Here is a 19,659-nt window from a genome sequence, read left to right as displayed (position 1 = left end):
CCGGGTGGGGGGGGGGGGGGGGGTGTTACTGGAGAGACAGCAGCTGTAAAGGTGAAAAAGGTGAATCCTTAGATGTAAGAGACATCAATCAACAGGAACTATTAATTTAGGCAGTGGCAATGATGGAGCTGCATTCTTCTTCCTTCCTGTCTTTATTGGGGAATCACTCAGCAACTGTACACACATTCTAGTTTGCCATATGAAATTACATGCCTTGGTTTGACCTAGCAATTTGGAAGCAGAGAGAAAGGAAATGTACCAACAAGTCATGTAGCAAAACCACATACAGTGACTAATTGCCTGACTAAAATTTTTTTAAGAATAAAGATGACCTTTTTTAGGGTGCAGACAACTTTTTTTTACCATAGAATACATTGATTTTGCTCCACAGTAAAGGTAGAGTGTACACATTTTACTCCAGGTTGAAACTGCTCTGTAGAAAGTGGGAAGTAACTCCATACCACTTTAAGTAACATCAGTGTAATGGTCTTGTGTATGTTTCTCTAGCTAGTTTCATCTAGGGAAGATTGTAGCTCAATGCAAGACATCTTCACTATCACCTAGTACCTAATGACCAGGTGTTGTAATAATACAGCTGTGAACAGTCAGCTTGGGAGATGTGCAGGTGTAACTTACTGTACTTTGAGTAAGGTGTAACTTACTCAAATCTAAGATGAGGTTCTCCCCCCTGCCCGCCTCTGCCCCTCATCAGCATGCGGAGAAGCCCCTCATCTTAGATTCACAAAGAACGTGGGGCACGGGCTGCAGGCAGCTGCTGCAGCTCTGACTAGTTTTGAGCCCAGGTCAGGGCCAGACTCAGAAGCATAGAACCCCCCCCCCCCCCCCCCCCCCCCCCATTTGTCCTTTAAGCTCTTTTCCCACCGTACTGTCAGGCTCAACTCAGCTCCAGCTTGGGCTGGATTCCCTTCCGGACACAGAGCACATGGGATCTCCATTCCCTGCCTGGGCAATTAGCAGTGTTGATGCTGTGTGTGGCCCAGGCTCTACTCTGACAGAGAATAGAGCCTGAGCAGTGTCTGACGGCAAGGGCGCAGATGGGAAGAGAAAGAGACTGTGGGGAGCAGGGGAGGCAGAGCCTGTAGGGAATGGTTACGGGGAAGGGGTACAAACTGTAAAGAGTGAGAGGAAGGGACAGAGGTGGAAGCTGGGGGTGGCGGTGTAGGTGGCAGGGGCCAGGAATGCTGCAGGAGGAAGAGGCCGAGGGCCCCCAGCCACTGCTTTCCCTGCTGTAGCAGCGGAAGTGGGGGGAGGGGGTGAATTTAAGACAGCCCTCTAATTATTTGTTTCTATACCTGGAAAATTGTAATAAATTTATAAATTTTCCATATATTGAATCCAATTATTGGGAGGTCATCTTAAATTCAAGGTCATCCTGGATTCGGGTAAATGCAATAACTGAGGTCTGTCCAAACCCTTGATCAGTTCTCACTTAAATGCAACAACTGTCTTTGTATCTACTGTACACATCAAGATAGGCACATTGTCCTTTGGGAATCATAACAGGCTGCCAAAATGTAGAGGGTATATTGTATTAGGACAATTTTAGAATTAGGAATTCAAACCTGGCCCTGATATTTTTGTTTTAAAAAGAGGGGAAGGGATTCAGTTTTTCTGTTTGTTGATTTGTTTTGTTGTTTTATTTTCCACCTCTTTTCATCGCATTGTACCTTTGTTTTATTCCGTTGTAAATAGTTTTCTGATATAATATTTGTTTTCTGTATTTTTTGACTTTTTAGGGCATGCCCAGCTAATAATCCATGGGTGAAACTAGGTACAGTAATGCTGTTGAAGTGTCCAACTGAGCAGAAGGAAATTATGGGGGATGAAATTTTGAAGATCTGCCGTTCTTTGTACGAGACAAAACACAGGCTTCCAGTAGAGGTGAGTTGTAACTTCAAATGCCCTTGTACAGTGAGTAGAGGTATCTGTGGGAAAACTGCTAATATAACATTACTTGCTGTGCTTAAGTAACATTTAGCAAGAACCACTGCCAGATAAGACCAATAACTTTCCAGCGATTAAACATGGAAAATTAGTTGTAAAGAAGCTCTGAAACATTTTGGTTTTAATTGGCATACAAAAGTAGTTCCTCTTTACAAGTACTTTAATATTCTCGCTTCCTAAATTAATTATATATGCTCTCTTCCATATAGTCTTCCTTATGCCCTGAACTACCACAGCATACTGTACACGTACATCATATGTACAGCATACTGTACACATGCCACGCCACAGTTTGAAAAAATGCTCCAGTCTTAAAGCTTTGGACTCATGCCCAGGCATCTTCCGTTGTTATGATTTGTCCTGTATCTGAGATTCATATAATCACAGTCTGCATTACAGAAAATAACTAATTCTAAAATTATAAGTAGTAGAATGGAAACCAGTGAGATTTCTTTTTACCTTAAAATGGAATTAAGGAGCGTCTTGTAGAAAGTAAAGGGTAATGCTGTTAAAAACAAATAGATTGTTTGTATTTACACATCTTAAAAACCCCATATGGGACTTGATTCCAAATGTAAGTTGTGAAAAGAGACAGATTTCATTTTTAATTACAATCCATGGAATAGATATACACATGACCCAATTATACCTGCTTACACATGGTGAGTAATATGTATGCTAGTTTGGAAAACAATTGTTACTGTTACTGTAATTTATAAAAAGAAAAGAAAAGCCCAAAACAAAAACAACAAACATAAATAGTTGCTTTCTAAACCAATGTGACTCCTCCCAGAGAGAGGTATTGTCTTAGGTAAGTAGAGACAATAGGTTGGAACTAAAAGCAAAAATGCCATTGAAAGTCAGTGGTCTGTCACAGCAGGTTTCCTAAGGATAAGAGATTAGCACAAAGGTAAAGCATAGAATAATTTTTTACTTAGTAAAGTTACTGTTGCATTCAGAACTACTAAGATCTGATCTACACAGGGCTTGTGCACCACTACAACTGCTTTGTTTAGAAGGTGCAGTTTTTTGCAGATATATTTCTACCAGTGAAACCTGTAGCATGGGTACACATATGAGGTGCAGTTTAGCTTATTTTCCTTCCTATTCAGGAATAGTTATACAAATATAAATAGCTTTATACTAGTATAATGCCCAGCTTGATTTCCTTCTGGGATAAAGTAACAAACTTTTGTGAGGGGACAGCTGGCTTCTGACACTGTCTCCTACAACATTCTCATTAACAAGCAGACTAGATGGAAGTACTGTAAGTGGATACTTAACTGGCTGAATTTTCATGATCAATGAGTAGTCATCAGCGGCTCAATGTCTAGTTGGGAGGAGATACCAAATGGGGCTCTCCAGGCATCTGTCCTGGGTTCAGTATTGTTTAACATCTTCATAAATGAAGATGTGGGAAAAGTCAACAGCATACGGTGGTGTATTAACGGGAGTATCTCTTGCAAATCAAGAACAAATATTCTTCTGCTCAATTCAGCACTGGTGAGCTATAACCTGGAGTATTTGTCCAGTTTGGGGCCCCACACTTCAAGACAAATATGAACAGATTGGAAAGAGTCCAGTAGGGAGCAGCAAAAATGTTTGGACGCCTAAGAAGCATGACTTAGGAGAAAAGGCTGAAAGAGGTAATTTAGACAACAGAAAGAAAGACTGTGGGGGAATTTGATAAGTCTTCAAGTACCTGAAGAGAGATTATAACGTGGAGGGTGATAGACTGTCTCTGTGGCTGTAGGAAACAGGGCTAAGAGCAATGGTCTCATGCTACAGCAGAGGAAATTTTGGTTGAAAATTGGGAGAAACTTTTTGACTATGAGGGTGGTCATGAATTCAAACAGAGTACCTAGAGAAATTGTAGAATCTCCAGCCCTGGAAATTTTCAAGAGCAACTTGGAAAGAGACTTGTCTGGGATAGTTTAGTCATGAACGATCCTGCCTTAAACAGGGATGACCTCATGAGGTCCCTTCCAGGCCTACTTTCCTATGATCCTTAATAACCACCCTTCAGGTATTTGAAAAGTGTTACAAAATCCTACCAGTCTTCTTTTCTGTAGGCTATCATAGTATGGTTGGAAATTAGAGTTAGAAGGGACCTTCAGGAGGTCATCTAGTCCAACCCCTGCTTAAAGCAGGATCATCCCCAACTAGATCATCCTAACCAAAGCTTTCTCTAGCCAGGTCTTGAAAACCTCCAAGGATGGAGATTTCACCACCTCTCTGAGTAACTTGTTCCAGTGTTTTACTGCCCTCCTAGTGAGAAAATTCTTCTTAATATCTAACTTAAACTTCCCTTGCTGCTACTTGAAACCATTGCTCCTTTTTCTGTCATCTGCCACCACTGAAAACAGTTTAGCTCCATCTTCTTTTTTGAACCCCCTTCAGGTAGTTGAAGTCTGCTATGAATCCCCCATCAGTCTTCTCTTTTCCAGACTAAATAAGCCCAGTTTCCTCAGCCTGTCCTCCGGAAGTCATGTTCCCCAGCCCCCTCACTATTTTTGTTGCCCTCTGCTGGACTCTCTCCAATTTGTCCATTTCCTTTCTGTAGTGGGGGGCCCAAAACTGAACACAGTACTCCAGATGTGGCCTCACCAGTGCTGAATAGAGGAGAAAAATCACTTCCTTTCATATACTGGCAACACACTTACCAATGCAGCTTAGTATGCTTTTAGCCTTCTTGGCAACAAGGTTACACTGCTGGCTCATATTCAGCTTATTCTCCACTGTAAAACCCAGGTCCTTCTCTGCAGAGCTCCTGCCCAGCCAGTCAGCCCCCAGCCTGTACCAGTTCATGGGACTGTTCCATCCTAAGTGCAGGACTTTGCATTTGTCCTTGTTGAACCTCATGAGTTTCCTTTTGGCCCAATCCTCCAATTTGTCCAGGTCACTCTGAAGCCTAGACGTACTCTCCAGCGTATCTACTACTCCCCCCCCCAAGCTTGGTGTCATCTGCAAACCCCCTGAGGGTGTATTCTGTGCTGTCTTGAAGGTTGTTGATGAAGGCATTAAACAAAACTGGCCCCTGGGCCGACCCCTGGGTCACTCCAGTTGATACTGGTTGCCAACTAGACATCAAGCCATCACTACTTTTTGAGCCTGATGCTCCAGCCAGTTTTCTATCCATCTTACAGTCCATTAATTCAGCCCACACTTCCTTAGCTTGCCTGAGAGAATGTTGTGGGAGACTATCAAAAGCCTTGCTAAGACCATGGTACACCACATCCACCGGTCTCCCCACATGCACAGAGTCAGTCATCTCATGATAGAAGGCAATCAGGTTGGTCAGGAATGACTTGCCCTTGGTGAATCCATTCTGACTGCTCCTAATCACCTTTTTCTTCTCCAAGTGCTTAGACATCGATTCCTTGAGGATCTGCTCCATGATTTTTCCAGGGACTGAAGTGAGGCTGACTGGTCTGTAGCTCCCTGGATCCTTCTTTTTTTTTTCTCTCTCTCTCTCTCTTAAATATGGGCACTAAGTTTGCCCTTTTCCAGTCATCCAGGACCTCTCCTGATCACCATGAGTTTTCAAAGATGATGGCCAGTGGCTCTGCAGTCACATCACCCAACTCACTGAGCACTCACGAGTACATTCTGTCTAGCCCCATGGACTTGTACATTTCCAACTTTTCAAAATATAGTCTCTAACCTGTTCTTTTACCACTGTTAGCTGCTCACCTCATCCCCAAATTGTGGTTCCCAGTGCAATAGTCTGAGAGTTGACCTTGCCTGTGAAGACTGAGGCAAAAAAGGCATTGGACACTTCAGCCTTTTCTGCATCCTCTGTTACAAGGTTGCCTCCCCCAGTCAGTAAGGGACCCACACTTTTCCTTTATAATTCCTTTATAATTTTGTCAGTGGAGGCTTATGAGGTCTGGTGTGGGGGGAAAGAAGGGGGCCCTCTTTCTGTGGACATACCATCATTGCAGGCTTCTCACTTCTGAGTCTCTAGGAGTAAGAATCTTAAGAGTTAGTATAATTTCCTATATGGTTCTGAATACAGAAGACCCAGGAGTGAGATCACAGCAGAAAAATGTTCAAGTAATTTTTTCTTCCCTTGTCAGTACTATATGTGCAGGTCAGTCTGCCGCTGATCAAATTGGCCAGATGGATTAAGAAATGTGCCGCCTTTGATAAATTAGTTATCGATTACTGCTTGAAACACATTACCAGACTTACATGGCCTAGTAATAGCAGCTCAGGATTCTTATCAACCATGACACTAACACCATTTTCAGCAATCTAGCTCAGGTTGCGTTCATGTTTTCATTTTATTAACTCCTCTGTAAATATTGCTCTAGGCAAAACTTTCAAATGCGAGGTCAGTTGGAAACTAGAGCAAATCTTTTTATACAAATTGTTACAGCATATGTGGAAGTGTTCCTGCGTGGTGTGTGCATGCACGTGTTAACCTAAATGCACGTTCGATAGAAAGGAGTGAGGTCAGACAGATGCTGCGAGCTAAATAAAAACCATAAACAGAACATATTTAAGGATTAAGTAATAAAAGCCCCTCACTATCTTAAAATGAATATAATTTAATATGAAAGTTTCTTCATGTTCCAGATATATATTTGATTAGCTCCTTCTTTATCAAAAATGATTTTTTGTCAAAAAGAACCTAGATTTCTGATGAGTCTACACTATTTTGGTTCTTTTGCTTCATAGGCCAGTAGTGCTCTACCTTGTGACCCCCATGGGCCAGATGACTGGCATGGGCCCATCTCTGGGCCAGATCGGGCCCTGGGGTTCAGCACTACCTCCTCCCTGCCCTGAATGCTGGGATTGGGTCCTGGGGGCTCGGCACCTCCCCTTCCTACCCCTAGATACTGACCTTGGGTCCTGGGGGCCCAGCACTGCCCACTTTCAACCCACCCCACTCACTGTGCCCTGGGGCTCAGTGTCACCTGTATTTGACCCTGCTTACTGGGATTGGGTGCCAGATTCAGCACACAGGCCCCAGGACTCCCATGAGTCCAGAGATGTGGCTGCAGGGCAGACATGGGGCTGCAGGCCAGAGGTTGATCACTCCGCCATAGGCAGTCAACCAACAAAAGAAAAATAGAAATCAACCGTGCTTGGCATGGACCAGCCAAATCTCTGAACCCAGGGGGAGTCCTGGGCCCTGTGTGCTGGATCTGGCACCCAATCCCAGTTTTGCCCCCAGTGATCCCTAAAGTACAGTGATGTAGATTGTATAACTTGTTATGTTGGTACAAATAGAAGTGCAGCAAGCAGTTACTTTGGCTTCTGTTTCCCCATTTAATATGGGCCCTCTCTGCTTGGCCCCCCAACACCTGCCCTCTGCCTCTGTTTTCCCCACAGCATTGGTGGGGACTGACTGAATTTAAGATGACCCTCCAATACTTAAATTCTGTACATGAAAAATTATAACAAATTTATACATTTTACATGTATATAATCTAATTATGGGGGGTCGTGTTAAATTAAAAGTTGTCTTGGATTTGGGTATATACAATAATTATAAACACCAGACAGTATTTGTAAAATAAGTGTCATCTTATGGCAGTGCAGTGATTTTGGGTAAAAATGATTTCTTAGTCTCATTCCAGTTCCAAGTAAACAGGTCCAATGAGCATGACTGTAATGTTTTTCATAGATTCATAGATGCTAGGGTCGGAAGGGACCTCAATAGATCATCGAGTCTGACCCCCTGCATGGGCAGGAAAGTGTGCTGGGTTCAGATGCCCCCAGCCAGATGCTTGTCTAACCTCCTCTTGAAGACCCCCAGGGTAGGGGAGAGCACCACCTCCCTTGGAAGCCCATTCCAGATTTTGGCCACTCTTACTGTGAAGAAGTTCTTCCTAATGTCCAGTCTAAATCTGCGCTCTGTCTAGCTTATGACCATTATTTCTTGTAACCTCCATGGGCACCTTGGGGAGTAGAGCCTCACCAATTCCATTCTGTGCCCCCATGATGAATTTATAGGCGGCCACAAGGTTGCCTCTCAACCTTCTCTTGCGGTGGCTGAAGAGGTCCAGATGCCCTAGTCTCTCCTCTTAGGGCTTATATAGGGAAGTTAATAGGTGTGTGTTTATTTGTTTTTAAATAAAAACCTTGGCCCTAATGCATGAAAGCGCATGGGCAAGTGCATAAGCCATAATGATTTCAAAATATACTGCCCAGTAGACCAGCATGTGCAGTCCATCTTTATTCAGGAAAGCATTTAAGCACATGTCTAATTATGACTGAGCTAGCTGCTTAGTTAGCCTAATAATGTTGAGTCCTTTGGCTCTGGGCCTGAGCACAGGGCAGTCATCCAGAGCCCCAGAATAGATTGTTCTAACACTTACGAAGAAACTGTGTTATATGCAACTAAAAAATGCTGAAATACTTGTGTGATCTGAAGTTTATTGCTGTAAAAGAAACAATGTTAATATATACATTAACAGCATTTCCAAACTTACATAGGCTAACTGAATTTTCATACAGTACTCTATAATAAGAAAATAACTATTTTTGAAAAGCAGTTTTTGGTTTTCTTACTTATGGGTTTCAGAAATGCTTACAGCACCTAAGATAAGTATCACCCAAAAAATCCATTCCTGTAATGTATTTCCCTATTACAATACTTAATTATGTTTAACATAATTTTAGTTATAATATTAGATTCTTAAATTGTTTCCTTTTCCTTCTCTTCTCCCACAATATCAGAATACAAATATGTGCCTTATCAATGTGGTTTCCTTTCTGAAAGCCTTTTTATAGTTGTGTTCTGTCTCTTATAACACTGCTTCTTCTGTTCTGGTTTTGAAGAGTTATCAGATACAAAGTGTAACCAACATAATAAAACTGGTGTTTCATTCAGCCCTCAAAATGTATTTTTGTAACACAAAGGTGTATGGGTGGCACTAAATTGTGATTTGTAGAACCAGTAGGACTTCTGGAATCAGAAAGTATAAGCTTTGCATTTTGTAATCTTCTTTGTCTGATGGCGATTAGAAATAAAGTAGAAAATTGAAATGTCAAAGGCTTAATGAGGGTTTGATATTTTAAATTTTGACAAACCACATACAGTGCCTTTACAGCCACTCATCACATATTTTTGCAATGTTAAGTGTCAATAAAAGCTGTCATCAGCACATTTGGGGTGCTTGGGTACCAGTAGCAGTCTAGTCACAACAGCACAGATATTGATTTTGGCTAATTTACCCAGACCAGTTGTAGGATAAATTAGTCTCCATTGGGACTTAGTGCAGCTGTGGCCAGGTTCTTCCTGCTACCAACCTAACTTCAGGTACCATTATGGTATGTTATAGTCTAGACCAGGAGTCAGAAACCTTTATGAACTGTAAGCCACCATTCTGTGCATTGGTTGCCTGCTGGATGTTGCAGAAGGGATGACAGCATGTAGCAGAGGAATGCAGGGCAGGGTAGGTGCCCCTGGCTGCCCCCCATCACTAATCCCCATCACTACCACAGGTTGTAGTGGGCCAGATTCAATCTCTTTTGTGGGCTAGATGCAGCCCTTGGTCCATATATTGCCAACCCCTGGTCTGGACATACCCTTGGTCACTCCTTAATTGTGTGAGTGAGTCCTGGTACACTGTCATATTTCATCAGTGAAAAACAAAAACTCAGCATAGTGCAAACTTTTTTATTACCAGGTATCTTGAAACATTATGTGATATGTTATGTAGCAAAATGCATTCTCAGCCTTGCCTGAGCTGTAATACAGACAACAGTTGAATGCATTTGGAAGGGGTTGAGCTAGTGGTGGTGTCTGCTAGTTTTTGTATGTACATTTTCCCAGCAGTGCAGCAGCATTCCTGTATCAAAGGAGAGTACGCCAGGTGATATGCAAGCATTTTTGCCCCCATGTCTTCCAGACCTAATCTAAGGAGTGAAAAATGTGTAAGTTTTTGGGGGTTATCATAATTGCCTCCAAATAATGCATCACTCACCATTATGTTGCATTCCAAGATACAAACCCTAGTCAAATGTTCTGCTGTCAGAAATACAGTTGGGAGAGAAGCTGAAAATAATTTGGTTAGAAAAAGGACCTCAGTTGATGCTGTACATTAAGCTCTCAGTTAAGATCCCTAGTAGCAATTGCATCTATATCATAGGTACATAATGCCTTGCTTTACCATGTTTCCAGTTGTTTATAGATACATAACTAGTGAAAAACTATGTCTGTATCTTACAAGGATTTTGGTTACCACATTTATTTGTTGTTAGAGACTTAGCATGGCTTCCAATAAAAACAGATACATTCTAAAAATAGATATAAGTTCATTGTAATGTATTCATTGTGTCCTTGACTAAAATGCATAAACCTCATTGAAGCTGTCACTCATTGGAAGGACTGCTTCTGGGATAAATAATAGGTTTGGTTTTCTGTAGTTAATCTGTTTACCTTTAAACCTGAATGGTAAAAAAAAATTACTCGTTTAAGTAAATTTTTAATACTAGTTATCTGGTGAGTTTTTGGGTCAAGGACTGTCTTTCAATAATCACCTGGGGATACTAAACATTAAAAGTGTGTCTGCAATAACGTCTAGGTTATAAACTACAGAGTTCACACAAACACAATGCTGTTGCTTTGTGTTATTTCCATGGCGACTGTCAGTAGAAACAAACATCATTGGAAAGATTCAGAGTGACTGTATCTTAAAACTTGGTCACTGGACAAGACTAGTTTATATGTAAAAAGAATGGTTCTTACTGTAGTAGATCAAGTTATCTATCTCTTAATCTAGACTTCTTTAATTGTTCGGTAGTCCGTTTATACAGCACAGGACCTCCTTTAAGGACAAACAAGCATGAGGGTGTTTGCCTCTTTGGCTAACTGCAGTAGGACTAGGGTAGGGTGTTTGGAAGTAAATCCGCTACACTGTAATTGTGATGCCAAATTTGTGCTGAATTTTAAAAGATACAAATGCCAGTTTCCTGAGCTCTTCTCCAGTGTGAGAAAGGAAGCTGTAGTTCCTACTGACAATGGTCTGAAGAAAGCTCTAGGCCCTACTGTCAACAATGTTGCCCCTCTCAAATTGTGTACCTGTGAAGCCATTCCAGATAGAAGCAAATAGATGTCTTGTTGGACTGAACACTACTCAAAGCTATACTCATGGGAAAGAAAGATCACCAGTGAATCACTGGACAAAATACCAGCTCTACAGGTCATGCCAGAAATGGATATAGAGCCCACTGGAGAAGACCCATTGATTCATTACCAAGTAGCAAAGCTCCTAGAAAAGATGGCATCCCAGCGGAAATTCTCCAGTGTGGGAAAGAAAGCATACTATACCATATCTTCATCAGTTGCTACTCAAATGCTGGAAAGAGGATGAGGTACCACAAGACATGCATGAATCAAACATCATTACGTTGTATAAAAATTAAGGAGATCAGGATGACTGCAGCAACCACAGAGGTATCTCGCTACTAAGATTAGCAGGAGAAGCTTTCTCAAGTGTCATCTTGGTGCGGCTACAACAGCTGATGAGTTGTGTCTACTCTAAATCTCTGTACAGATTCAGGGCCAGAAGATGAACCGTAGACATGATATTTTTCCTTGCATCAACTTAAAAAAAGTGCAGAGAGGAATACCGACCATTGTACATCGCCTTCATGGATCTAACCAAAGCATTTGACACCGTCAGCAGAGCAGCCCTATTTGCAGTCCTAGAAAAGAGGATGCCCACCAATCCCATTAAGTCTTATTCATTCCTTCCACAACAACATGAAAGCAACTGTTCAGTTTGATGGGTTTCCTTCAGGCAGCTTCAAGATAAAAAGTGGAGTGAAGCGAGGTTGTGTTCTTGCCCCTACACTCTTTGGAAACTTCTCAGTACTCCTGAACTGCGTGTTTAAAGATATGGAAGCCAGACTACCTTCACAAGATCAGATGGGAAACTCTTCAACCTGTCACGACTCCAGGCAAAGACTAAAGTTAAAAAGGTGCTTATCAGAGGGTAAAGCACCCTCCTCTAAAGTTAGAAAGGTGCTTAGTCACTGATGATGCTTCCCTTACAGCCCACAACAAAGACCTACTACAAGAATTCTTGGATCTCCTTTGAAGATCAGGCCTTTGCTGTCATTATCAGCATAATGAAAACAGTCGTACTAAGACAGGGAGTTCCACAAGACTCATCAATCACCCTTAATAGGAACCAGCTAGAAGTAGTCCAAAAGTTCAGCTATCTAGGTTCTACAGTGACCACCAACCTCTCACTGGATGAAGAACTTAATGTTCACATTAGAAAGGCTGCCACTACCTTCAGCAGACTAACAGAAAGAATATGGAACAACTCAAAGCTTACTATCAAGACCAAAATGCTAGTGTACAAGGCTTGCATACTCAGCACTCTCATATATGGTGGGGAAACATGGACAACTTATGCACATCAAGAGAAAAGATTAAGCATCTTCCACCTGCGCTGTTTACATTGCATCCTCAGTATCAAATGGCAAGATGAAGTTAACAGCGCAGAGGTTCTTCAAAGGGCAGATTTACCAAGTGTGATAACTCTACTGAGAACCAACTGTGCTGGCTAGGCCATCTGAGCAGATTGTAAGATGGACATATACCCAAGGACACACTATATGGGGAACTATCAGAGGGAATGAGAACAACAGGACACCCCAAGCTTCGCTCCAAAGATGCATGCAAGCGAGATATGAAGGTATTTGGAATTGATCCTGGCCAATGGGAAACTGTGGCAAGTGAGCGGAACAAGTGGCATCATCGTCTCCACCAGTGCATTAATGTCCATAACAGGAGTTGGCTCCAACAGCTTGAAGAGAAAAGAGTCCTTAGGAAGCAAGCAGCTCCCGAACCACCCAACCATGACACATACATTTGCAACCACTGCCACAGATCATGCAGATCTCAAATTGGACTATTCAGTCACATGAGACACTGCAAACCATCTACGTCACAGGCTGCAATATCCACCTTCTCTCGCAGACGAAAGGATGCCAATACTGATAAAATCTCCAATGTGAGACATTGGGTACAACTTGACAATACTGAACTCTGACATGAGGAGCTACTCTGCTTCTTCACTTGTTTCTACCTGATTGCATAACAGGGTTACAGAAATGTCATAGAGGTACGTTCAATTTCTTCCTGAACTTTGCAGTATTTCACTGAGCGCAGTAAAAATATTAATCCCACAGATAGCAGCACCTGCTCAGTTCTTTTTTTAGGAAAACCTGTGAAAGTTTGAATGGTGATACCCTGTCCACCTCGTCTATAATATAACAAATATTCCAATTATAACCCTACACTGCACACTTCTTTAATTTGTGCTTTTGAGTTTCCAAACAGACTTATTGCCACTGGGAAATTCATTTGTTCTAAAGTTTGACTTTCATTTTACACTTGACACAAGACTTTCCTAAACTTTTTATGTGAGTAATGTTACTGAATGTCTCCTGAGATCTGACTGGAAAAATTTTACCTGTGTTTTCAGTGTATAAAGGAATTAAGTTTGCTGCTGCTTAACCAGTCCCTCCTGCTGCCATCCCTGAAATTGCTGGTAGAAAGCAGAGATCAAGATCTTCATGCTGTGGCACTGGAGCAGATAACAGCTGTTGCTAAGGTATGAACTGTTGAATTAAGCATCCTTCATAGTTTCAGGCAATAAATTAGCTCTTTTATCTTCATATAGGAAACTGAGTCTCGAGTGCATTATCATTATTAAGATTTTCTAAAGCTATTGTGTCTGCACTGAGCAATACCATAAGCTTGGTAAGATCATTTATATTCTCCAGGTGGTAGTTGAAAACTAACAGTATATTCTATAAACTGTCTAGCTACCCCATTGTAATTTACTGTGTTGGAGCAAGAAACTATTGTAGATTTTCATATCCCTTTTCATGTTCTAGTTCTTTTTAAAAATTAGTCTCTAATATTCTGTATAAAGTGGCAAATTGATTCTGATAAATTTTGTGTTGTCACTGCTGACATTTCCGTAGGTACATGGTGGGATTATATATTACTCTAACTTTTCCTGAATGGTCAAAAGTGTATCTGATTTTGGATTCTTCCACAGTGTTACATCCATGAGACATTGGAATAGAGAAATATTGTCTCTAAACATAAACAACATCCATGTTATCTTGCTCTGCGGGCTTTATTTACTGCTGTTACAGGGTCTAATTTATACAGGGAGATTTATTTTAACTTTCCTGAAAATCTAGTCTTTTTTAATCTGATATACATTTCCCTACATAACAAGGGATTTAATTTCCAATCTAAGTGCAAATTTCAGTGTCAGCTAAATTATAGCATTATTACCAACATCCAAAATATCTCTAAATCACAAAGTTCAGTTGATTTCTATTGAGAACATGATGAATTTTATTGTTCAGTTTGCATTAGTCTATAGATAGTTGTGCATACTTTTTTTTGTACTTTGATTTTTTGTGTGTGTTAACTTAATGTTTACTTATGAATGATGATGTACCTAAGTGCTTGTTTCTTCTTGCCTCCCTAAAATAGCATGTGTCTACCATTTATACAGATAGTAGAGAAGCAAAAGTCTGATACAAAGCAAGGATTTCATCAACGGATCCTGATAAACATAATCCTTGAGACTGATATAGTAGAAGAATCATTGTCATTGAGTCCCAGACTTTTAATATGTTGCATATCACATTGCATATCAAATTGCTAGTTTTGTTCTAACATAAGATTTAAAACTAGAGTAGGATGAAATTCAGGACCATGAATCTAAATCCATTTGAATTGTATTAATGAAGAGAGGGATTAATTGCACACCATATCTTAAATCCAATCTTGGCTCAAAATCAAATTGTGCTTTGAGAGCATCTCTTCAGTCTATGAATCTATCTTCCAACTTGTTTAAAAGTAGCATTTGTGTTCTGGTGAGAATAAGATTTCAGCAGCAAAAACCTTGCAGGACTTTCTGCAAAAATTGTTTCAAAAACTTAATCCGTATCCAAATCAGGTTAAAGAGAAGCCGGGGGGGGAGAAGTAGTGATTTTTATTTTCCAAGTCTATATCAAAGAAAGGGGAATGGCTTTACCCTCTGACCAAATAACTGTGTGGAAGAATTTTATCTCTATAATGCTTTCCTAACACTTACTGGAAAATCCTATCTATATAACCTCCAATTCTTTCATGGTATTCTAGGGAGATCACTTTGTTGTTTCTAAAAACTTTACAAAAGTATTAAGGGTATAATCCCACCATTTGAGATTATTATTACATTTTAAAGTGAAATCTGCTGTGAGCTGACATTCTCTATTGCATTCAGTAATGCTCCAGAAATCCTCTTCACTCTGGGAAAGTATATTCTCTGTTTACAGAACTTCAAAAGCAATTGAATTCAGTTTGTTTGCATTTTTCCTTTTTTCTTCTTTTTGGCGGGGGAAGGGGAGCCATGCTTTGGCTTGTTTTTGTTTGCGTTTCTCACCCCCGCTCCCCTCCCCCTGGTCTCAAAGGCATCCAAGAGCCTGATCCAAGTCATTCATGTCTAGATGGAATTTAGGCAACTAAGTGACAGAAAACTATCCAGATTGTTTTGAATCACCTAAATTAATTAGATGTGTCCACTTTGGCCTTAAAAGATCCCTGGGTTCTTAGACTTTTATGTATGTATTTATTACTAGGTGCTGAGTTCCATTGCAATCCAGCAGTTCAGTTCAAGGTGCAACGTTGCACCTAGGATCACTGTTACTAAAGAACATAGCAACAGTGGTGATGCTCTCTTTTTGCATAATGGCTGGAGCAATCAACAAGGAAGTGGAGACCTGGGTTTTTCAGCCCTCCTTAGCCTGACAGGATATAAGTCCACATCACTCATTCCCAAGAGTGTGCTACCATTGGTGGTAACAGTGATGGTTCTCTGTGTGTGTATATATATATATATATATATATATATAGGAGTCGATGTCTCTGTCTCTGTCTCTCTCTCTTTCTGTCTGTCTCTCTCTCTCTGTCTCTCTCTCTGTATATCTATATAAAAATGACACTGGAATTCATATAAAAGTAGATGGGTGCATCTACATGTGTGTTTTACTGCCGTTGACTAATTAGCTCCACAGTAAAGTGTCACTTTCCACACATGCACCAGTATTAGGGTGCAGTAAATTAATTAACTCCGGCATAAGATAGTACTGGGGGATGGTACTTTCTTACAGCCGAGTAATTAAGTGCAATGAAACACATGTGTTGATGATGGCAGGGGTTGGCTGGGGCATGAGGGTGCTAAGTGCAGGGGCTGTCTGCCGCATGGCTCTACACTTTAGCACTCTTGTGCCTGCCAGCCCCAACGCCAACAAGCAGAGCCCAGGGCTAACCCCCTGAGCCTGCTGCCAACCTGGGGCTGCTCTGCCCTGGCTCATACTGCTGCTGTCCTGGGCGCTTGTGTAGGGAGCTGGAAGCAGCTGACTCCAGCTCGAACTGCTCCAAAGTTTATTGTGGCACATTAATTTCATGTGTAGATGCATCAGATGTCTATATATCTCCTCCTATGAGAATTTCTGAAATTTCTATACATTTCTGAGTATCAGCATTTCTGAGATTCTTCTAGGAGGAGATGTACAAACATCTCCTAGCTCGTGTACAAACATCTACTCCTGTAAGAATCCCAGTGTCATCTTTAACACTGTACTAATGTGACTTCCTCCCAGGAAAACCCCTCCAAAGATTTTGGCATCTTGAAATGGACATGGTCTGCTCTCTTTTTAGTTGGTATGCACCTAGGTAAAAGTTTGAAGTGCATTCTTCACTTGAATAAGTTGCATATTGTTGACCTAGTATTATTTTGGATGCTCATTCTTTTCCATTATTTATGAACAACTAAACTGTGGATTTCTTTTTCTCCATTTGTTGTAGAGGGTCAGTTTGCCTTCTCATGAAATGGGAAATGAACAAATGACATCCAGCAAAGTGAAATCACAGTCTGTTGATTCCCTGACATAGTGTTAGCATAGCTCACAAACATGGCTGTGAGAAAAATAAAGCACTTGCTTGGTGATACAATATATTATTTAGCCATTTGTTGTATGTTTCTGACAGCTTTATGGATGTTTACAGTTAAAAGATGATGCCGAAGTGCTGATGCTCAGAAATGTATAGTCATTGCCTACAATAAAACAACCAGGCTTTTTGTATGCTTTTCTAAAATTGCACCTCTTGTTGCATAACCTTTTATAAGCTGCCAATTCAGTCTTTCACATATCAGAAATAAGTAGTCTTTCACCCATGAATATGGTGTATAAATAATTAAAAAAAGAAGCTTTCAGTGTAGCCAGTTAAAGTAGCTTATCAATGTCAGTAGGATTTAGAGCCTGCCTTTTAACAGTTGCTTGCTTCTGTAAAGGGCAGGCTCCAGTGTTGTCTGCTGTCTCGATTATGTCAGCTTTCAAAGCTTAAGACTGATTATGAGTCCCTAATAATGCAAGCAAATGTTATTGACTGTAGTAATATTATTAAAATAGCCCAAATTAAAGGTGCATGTAATCAGCAAAAGTACTTACTTGTGACCAAGAGACCCGAGTTGAACTTGAATATTTTTTCCTCTTAATCTAAATTATTTATTAAGCTTAACAACAGTTTTCATTGATGAAGTGCTGAGATTCTGGTATTTCAGAACAGTATTTTCATTTTATAATATTACAAATTTAAAAGAATGAGGGTTGGACAAATGAAATGGAATTTGTATGTATTTGTCTCCAGCTACCATATTTACCCAAATCCAAGAGGACTCTGAATTTAAGATACCCCACCATTGATAACTAGATTTAATAGATGTAAAAATCATTTTAAAATGTTGTAATTGTCCATGCATAGAATCTACTAACTGGAGGGTCATTCAAAATTTGTTCCCCCTCCGCTGCTGCAACAGGGGACAGGAAGTTATGGAGGCAGTGGGGACATTGGTGGTGGGCAGGAAGTGGGAGAGTCAGTCTGACCTCTGCCACCTGTCCCCTCACCACCACTTGTCCCCCCTGCTGCTTGTCCCCCCCCCCATGTGCATTTGCCTTCCCATCAGTACCTGTCCCCCCACAGCTTACCCTCCGGCTCCAGCTCTGGCAGGGCTCCAGGCCCACTACAGCCTGAGGAGCAGCACATGTGCTTACTCCAGCACCAGTCCAACCATGCAGAAGCCGTTGTAGTGATGGCAGCTTCAGCTGGGCCCTGGACAGAGAGTAAGTAGCAGAAAAGTAAGCTGGGGGCGGTCAGAGGCGATGCAAGAGGTATGCAGGTAACAGAGGCAGGGGCAGGGGGGGTAGTGGGAGGGGAAAAGACAGAGCAGGGGCAGTAGGGAGGCATGCAGCAGCTGCGACCCTGGTCAGGGCCGGAGTCAGAGCTAAGGAGCCATGTACCTTCACCCCCACCACCTTGTACTCTAATCCAAGATGGGGGGGAGTTAGCCTCTTAAAAGGGCAGGGGATCCTCATCTTGGATTCAAGTAAATATGGTATTTCTGATTGGAGACACCAAAATCATTGTGGTCATTCCAGAGGTCATCCTTCCCTTTGAGGCTAAGCTCTTGCTCCATTAATGACTCTTCACATGTGATCCAATTTACCAGCTTTTCTGTGTTAAAAATCATTTTAGTGAGTTTGTGCATGGCCAGCCAGTGACTCTGTAAACATCCCACTTTTCAATGGATCCTGTTGAGTTCTTGATCCATATATGCTTGTTTGAGGGACAAAACCAGTTTGGGGAGTACAAAATTCATAATTCTGTAGCGAGCAAGACAATTTGGTTCTGCTGGTTTTGGAAAAGGAAACAAGATGAGTCTAATCATGATGAGGCCATTTACCAGGCAGCAAGAGTCCCAGATTCTGGTTCCAGCTCCCAGGACTGCTTATGAACTTTGCATTAAACCGTCCTTGGATAACATGCATAATCAGCATTGGGAGCAGAGCACTGTGGAACAGCTTCTGAGGTGCCTACCTTTCCCTAAACATCTGAGTTCCCAGTACATAATAGGATTGTGAATTTCCCTTCAGAAGCTAGCACCTAAAAATTAATCGCAACAAGACTGAGCACTGCCACTCCTAAATCTCTCTGTGGATCTGGGCTCAGGTACCTACAGTTCTAATAGCATTAGTTACCCTTGCATTGATTTTACTGTATTTTGGTTTCCTATGCAAGGTCATGAACTGTTAATATGCTTTGGCTTTCTAATAAGATGTTGATGACTTTTAATACCATAGCATCTAGGAGCCCCAGCCATGGACGAGGATCCCATTGTGGTAGATGCTATGCAAACATAGAAGTTCCCAGTATAGAAAAAAACAGCACAAAATGTACTAGTTTGAAAACTCAGCTAGTAATGGAAGCTGTTACCATGAGTCTGTTGGAAGCAGAATGAGAAGAGGAATTCAGATACTCAGCATGAGATGTGGGAGTTTAAACTTGAACCCCTTCCAGCTGAGGAGGGCTTATAACCTGTGCAAAAATTGGGCATCATCACCATCGTGTTGCATTTGACTCAGCACTGGTGTGTGTAGGAGTCCTCTGATGACACCTAATAGGTCAGGCCCTTTTGGAGCCTTACACAGAGTTAACATGCCACATCAGCCACAATTTAGATTGCAATACACTGATGCAGATTTTAGGCACCTGGGTGATTAAAGTAAGTGGCACCTAGAGACCTGTAGTTCAAAAGGACAGCAACTATGAAATATAGGCATTAACCGAACCATTCTGGGTCTGGGCCTAACTTC

General features: G+C 41.3%; 1 protein-coding gene across 1 annotated transcript in view; it reads left to right on the top strand.

The window, feature by feature from the left end:
• The window catches only part of NBAS (neuroblastoma amplified sequence), a 383,345-nt gene that overhangs the window by 357,842 nt on the left and 5,844 nt on the right, over positions 1–19,659 (top strand). The window contains exons 50-51 of the mRNA XM_025198082.1: positions 1,758–1,902; positions 13,422–13,550. Of these exons, the coding sequence (XP_025053867.1) occupies positions 1,758–1,902; positions 13,422–13,550 (274 nt within the window). The remainder of the gene's footprint in view (positions 1–1,757; positions 1,903–13,421; positions 13,551–19,659) is intronic.

This window comes from Alligator sinensis, unplaced genomic scaffold (assembly GCF_000455745.1).
Source record: "Alligator sinensis unplaced genomic scaffold, ASM45574v1 scaffold130_2, whole genome shotgun sequence".
NCBI lineage: Eukaryota > Metazoa > Chordata > Crocodylia > Alligatoridae > Alligator > Alligator sinensis.
Note: the sequence above shows the minus strand (reverse complement) of the source record. Positions and strands in the feature narration are given on the sequence as shown.